The sequence below is a fragment of the Vombatus ursinus genome, unplaced genomic scaffold (genome assembly GCF_900497805.2).
Source record: "Vombatus ursinus unplaced genomic scaffold, bare-nosed wombat genome assembly UNPS02002886.1, whole genome shotgun sequence".
In the NCBI taxonomy this organism is placed as follows: Eukaryota; Metazoa; Chordata; class Mammalia; order Diprotodontia; family Vombatidae; genus Vombatus; species Vombatus ursinus.
In genome coordinates, this window is record NW_020942664.1 from 418 (window position 1) to 6,002 (window position 5,585).

The following is a 5,585-nucleotide window of genomic DNA, read 5'->3' on the forward strand; positions in this document are numbered from 1 at the left end:
ATACATAAATATGTTCAGAATAAATATTTTTAAAAATAAACAGTAATTAAATATAAGAAAGTGCCACCATTATTCAGACATTTTTTGAATGTTAGTTTCCAATTTTACCAAATGATTTGGGCTATGACTCATTTTGTCAAAGTTAATTTTACCATGTTGATACTTAGCAATGGGTATTCAGCTCTATATGAAACCTGTAGAAAATACCAGTGCAGCTCTTATTTTTATCTTATATGTATAATCAAAACTTTACTATTATGCTTTTGTGGAATGTTATACTACTAATTATACTAGTTAGTATAGTATATACTGTATATATAATATAATAGTATATTAGTATGGCTAATTAGTAGTTATGCTACTAATGGAACAATATGACCAGTTTCAGATAGTAATTTGTCCTTTGGAATTACGTGCAGCTTTTTTGATGGTGATATCATCAGCGGTGATACCTAATGGCAGGGATTTTGCGCTTAGTGACCCAGAACCCTCAAGGTAGGGTACAGGTATGTATTTTTTTAAACAGTTCTCATTGTTTACCCCAGTTGCCTTTCATCTTCTCCCTTCTTCAGTTCTATACAGCTTATTTCCACAGAATCTCAGGAGTTGGAAGTTACTTGAGAGGTCATCTAATCCAAGTCTCACCTGAGCTGTAATCCCCTCTACAAATTTCTCACTAAATGGTTATCCAGCCTGCACTTGAAAGCAACTACTTTTGGACAGCTCTAATCATTAGGAAGTTTTTCTTTAACCTAAATCTACTTCTCTGCAAATTCCACATATTGCTCTTAGTTCTAACATCTGAGGAATGTGTCTGTGGATTGAACCTTAGACTATATAGGTTTGCTCTTTTGGTCTTGTTTGTTGCCTGTGCTTACTTTTACCTACATGAGAAAAGTGACTATGTAAATAAGGAGGCAATGTAGGGAGTGAAGTTTGTGAGGGCAAACACTGGATTAGCGTATGCCCCTAGACAAGAAAAGGGCATTACAGTGGACTTCAGTTAACTTTTCATAGACTTGTGCATGATTACTGGGAACTGGTAGTGGTGACAGCATAAAACTTAATGGTTTATTTAAGGAAGTGGAATTGGGCAGAAACTCAAAAAGAAAATGAATGAACTGAATGTTTTAAACAGTTTTCTTTGGAGCAATTGTGGAAAAGGTATTAAAGGTGAACTGTAGTTTTCTAATTGTGTTATGATAGAATGGGATATAATCATACTTGAAGAGGGGATTGAGATGAAGCTTTTAGTAATCATGAGCAAAAGTGGTATAAACTTATGTTTTGAAAAAAAATTAGTGACTGGTAGACTTCTGCACTATACCAAGTACTCAGAAAAAACTCTCTTAACTTCTTCCAGAATGTGACAAAAAGTCTAGAATCTCTCACCTCGACTGATTGGATTCGTCATAAATTTACCAAGTCAAGGATTCCAGATGAAGTAAGAGCATTGTTTAAGAGTTTGATCTGATTTTTACCTTCTTACATTTGTAAAGATTACCATTTTTTTTGAATATCAAAGATTATATGAAATTGCTTGTGAGATATGTGACAATGTGGTAAATGATATGAATAATGATTATTATAAAGGTAGAAATGAAGTAATGCTTGGAATTCTGGTGTTAATAATACACAAGTTATTCCTTGACTAAGCCAATGTTTTATAGCAAGAGGATAAGAAATTGCAATAATAACACTTGGTCTTGGGCCATTTTCTCTATTTGTACTCTCTTGGTGATTTCTTCAGCTCCCATGAACTCAGTTGTCTTTAGGCAGATGAATCCCAAATCTATATATTCAATTACATTTTCTCTCTTATACTTAAGTCCTACATCAGCTGCCTATTGGACATCTCTGTTTGGATATCCCACAGTCATCTCAGACCTGTCTAAAACAATTCCCCAAACCCATCCTGAAATTTCTACATTTTTGTTAATGGTGCTATCATTCCTGAATTCACTCAAGTTCACTACCTTGGCATCAACCTCCACCTGTCACTCAACCCTTATATCCAGTTATTTTCCAAGTCTTACTTTGTTTTTTCCCCAATTACATGTTAAAAAAATTTTTTAAACTTTTTTTTATTTTGAATTCCAAATTCTGTCCATCCCTCCCTTCTTTCCCTCTACTCTCCCTAAAATGGTAAGCAATCCAATATAGATTATACATGTTGCCAAGTCTTAATTGATCTTACTCTCACATCTCTCATCCATAAAATGGGAATGATAACCGTTTTCACAGTATCTGTTTTTGTTAAGTTCTAGAAATAAATTTCTGCCCTAGCCCCTTAAACAGTCCCCTAACTTTCCTCTTAAGTTGTACCATCCTAGATTGTAAGTTCCTAGGAGAAATGTTGATAATAGTAATAATGACTCCTATTTATGGTTTGCAAAGCACTTTTTTCATAACAACACTTTGATGTAGGTAGTGTGAATATTAGAATGCCAATTTGACTAATAAAGAAATAAGTTTAGAAAAAGTAAATGATGGTTCCACAGCTCGTAATTGTTGGAACTGAGAATACTCTTACTTCAAGGAAGAGACCATTTATCATAGTAATGTAATTTATCATATTTATCATATATCATAGTATCTTAGGTAAATCAGTATTAGGCAACTAATTGGCAAATGGAAGCAAGTAAACTTGGAGATTTAAGAAAAATAATCACCATTTCTCCTCATTCTGAATCCTGGTGTAGTCTAGGCACTTTTCCTTTGGTGCTAGTCATCACAGTCCTCTTACATCTATGATATTTCTGTAGAGAATCAAATTCCCAAACCACATATATCTGGGTAAATTATCACAGTTGTTTATAACCTCAGGTTACTGTGTATCAAAACCACTGTATTGAAAACTGATAATTTTTTTATTTTCACATTAAAAATTTGAGCTGGAAGATTTGAAACTAGTTTGTATATGTGATAGTAAAATGTTTATTTTAGAGAAGTGAGAGGATAGCTGAACAGAAAAGCCTTTTGGAATGTTTGAAAATAAATAATTTATTATTCCATTCTTACAGGTGTTTCAACCTTCACCTGCAGCTCATAAAAAATATGGTGGGGACCCTCAACACCCTCATAAATTGCACGTTGTCACCAGAATTAAAAGTGTGCAAAGAAGACCATATTGGGAAAAGGAAATCATAAAACTCCTTGGACTGGAAAAAGTAAACATTTTCTTTGCTGGTTATACTTGTTTTGAATTTAGTCTGTTTCTAATTTTATGGAGCAGATTTTTGTTACATTTGTTTTTAAGCTCATGAATATGTTGTGTAGCTTTTAAGTAACACGAATCTTACAGTGCTTTCAGGGGGTTGTAAAATTGTCTGTTCTTCATAGGCACATACTCCACAAGTACATAAGAATATCCCTTCAGTGAATGCAAAATTGAAGGTGGTTAAACATCTGATAAGGTTTGTTGGAGGATTTTAAGACTAATTGCTTTTTTCTATAACATTTTTATCATTTTTAGAAAGAATTTTTTATAACATTTTAAATGCCTTTTTTTTAATGTTGTAGAATCCAGCCATTAAAATTGCCACAGGGACTTCCAACAGAAGGTCAGATGTCAGAAACTTGCCTCAAGACCACAGGTGAATTAGTTGTACGGTGGCATCTAAGACCATTGGGACAAAAGGCAATTAAGGCCTAATTGCTTTCTCATTTTCTTTAAATATTCTTCATGTGTTTTTATTAAAATGGGTTTTAAACACCAATGGTCTTCATTGACTGAGTCTTCCTTAGATATTTGAATGTCTTGAATTACTAAGAATAATCTCCTCTTCCAGTATTGAATTGATAGATTATATGTAACTCTACTTTCAAAAATCCTCCTGTAGTAAATCAGAGACCACAACTGCAACCTTCAAAGAAGCTGTCAGAAGTCAATTCTTGATTTAGCTAAACATGGATCTTTTTAAACTAGCCTTTCCCATCATCTTTTCTCCTTATAGCCAACCATTAATAGTAACACTTGCCAGACTTTTACTTACTTAAAGCCCTTTCCTTGCAAATCCCATTTAAGAGTCAAGGAGTCTTTTGCTTCTTTTAAGAATGTGCCCTAAACTCCAGCAGGTACAGGTGTTTTTCTTGCATTCCAGAGCCCATGGCCAGATAATCTACCCAGGGATTATTCTAGTGCCAGCTAATGGGGAATTGACTTTACAAACGTACCAGTAACATAGATACATAAAAATTGTAGCATATATATTCCTAGATAAGCATGTTTAAAACAGCCAGTTTCAAAAGTAGCTATTTAAACTAGATGAATAAGAAAAACTTGGGGCAGCTGGGTGGCGCAGTGGATAGAGCACCAGCCCTGGAGTCAGGAGGACCTGAGTTCAAATTCAGCCTCACACACGTAACGCTCACTTAGCTGTGTGACTCTGGGCAAGTAACTTAACCCCAATTGCCTCACCGGGAAAAAAAAAAAGAAAAACTTAACGTAGTATTAACTTGCACGTTTTCCTCCTTATGATTCCATAATGTGTTTACTTAAAGATGGAGTGGATAGAGCACAGGCCCTGGAGTCAGGAGGACCTGAGTTCAAATCCAGCCTTAGACACTTACAGGCTGTGTGATCCTGGGCAAGTCACTTAACCCCAATTGCCTCACAAAAAAATAAAGACATAGTTGATAGCCAGTTTGAAAGCAAATGTAACCGTATTTTTAAAAGCCATTAACAAATACTCAGTTTAGTCAGTGATTGAAATAATTGAGAATTTGAAGCTTAGACTTTCAATTATGGGACATATGTATTAAGACCTAGAATTTTAGATCTAGAGCAAATATCAGTGACCAATTTAGTTCAACCTTATTTTCCATAAAGGAAGCAGACTGAAGGAGGTTAAGTGACTTGTCCAAAGGCACTGAGGTAGTAAGGAAGTAGCAAAACTGGGATTTGAATGCAGGTCCTCTGACTGCAAAACCATGCTTCTCTCTCTCTTCCCCTCCCCCCTATATTTGCTGAACCATGCCACCTCCTTCCTATCGTAATTAAATTAATTGACTTTTCATGGTATTTGGGGTGGAAATAGACATTTTCCATTTTAATGTCTTTTGAACCTTGAGTATGCTAGTTGAAGAAGGGGTCTTCCCAAATGTGAACTAATTCCCACTGTATCCCTCCATCCAGTGCTCTTAAAATCTAGGTTAAAGTAGGTTGCTTGGTTGGCCTGTTTGTTCATTTTCTCTCAAAAAACTTTTGTAAAACAACTGGTTACATCAACTCAATTGGGAAATCCCTTGGCATTTTTTTTCCAAAATGTTTAATAGCTAAGACAAGTTATTAAACTGGAGAGTCTTTTAAGTTAGAGAAAGGGATTAAATGTGAGCTGAGCTTTTAGAAATGGCAGTGTTTCTTCCTTAATTTCAGAAACACCTTTATAATCAGGCCTAAGTTATAAGTTTGCTTTTTTTTTATGCTATATATTTTTTTGCTTTTACTTTTTAAAATTATTTGCTAATCTATTTGATCTCATACACAGATCTAGTATTCTTCCCAACAAAAAAGTTCACAAAGACACAAAAATATTGATTTCTTTATTGAATCCATACAATACTAGTTTTGTCTCAACTGCATT

General features: G+C 34.4%; 1 protein-coding gene across 1 annotated transcript; it reads left to right on the top strand.

Annotated features, from left to right (window-relative positions):
• The first annotated feature begins 396 nt into the window (after positions 1–396).
• LOC114049026 (39S ribosomal protein L30, mitochondrial-like) lies at positions 397–3,719 on the top strand. Its single transcript, XM_027870209.1, has 5 exons — positions 397–506; positions 1,364–1,444; positions 3,024–3,170; positions 3,343–3,416; positions 3,523–3,719. Exons 1-5 carry the CDS (start codon positions 456–458, stop codon positions 3,653–3,655), a joined length of 486 nt encoding a protein of 161 aa, XP_027726010.1. The 5' UTR covers positions 397–455; the 3' UTR covers positions 3,656–3,719.
• Positions 3,720–5,585: the final 1,866 nt, after the last annotated feature.

Bases quoted from the DNA above. Each gene is read 5' to 3' on its own strand.
- LOC114049026 (XM_027870209.1), top strand. From the start codon at position 456: ATGGCAGGGATTTTGCGCTTAGTGACCCAGAACCCTCAAGGTAGGGTA. The intron at 507-1,363 runs GTATGTATTTTT...AACTTCTTCCAG, and splicing joins ACCCTCAAGGTAGGGTACAG to AATGTGACAAAAAGTCTAGA. The intron at 1,445-3,023 runs GTAAGAGCATTG...CCATTCTTACAG, and splicing joins AGTCAAGGATTCCAGATGAA to GTGTTTCAACCTTCACCTGC.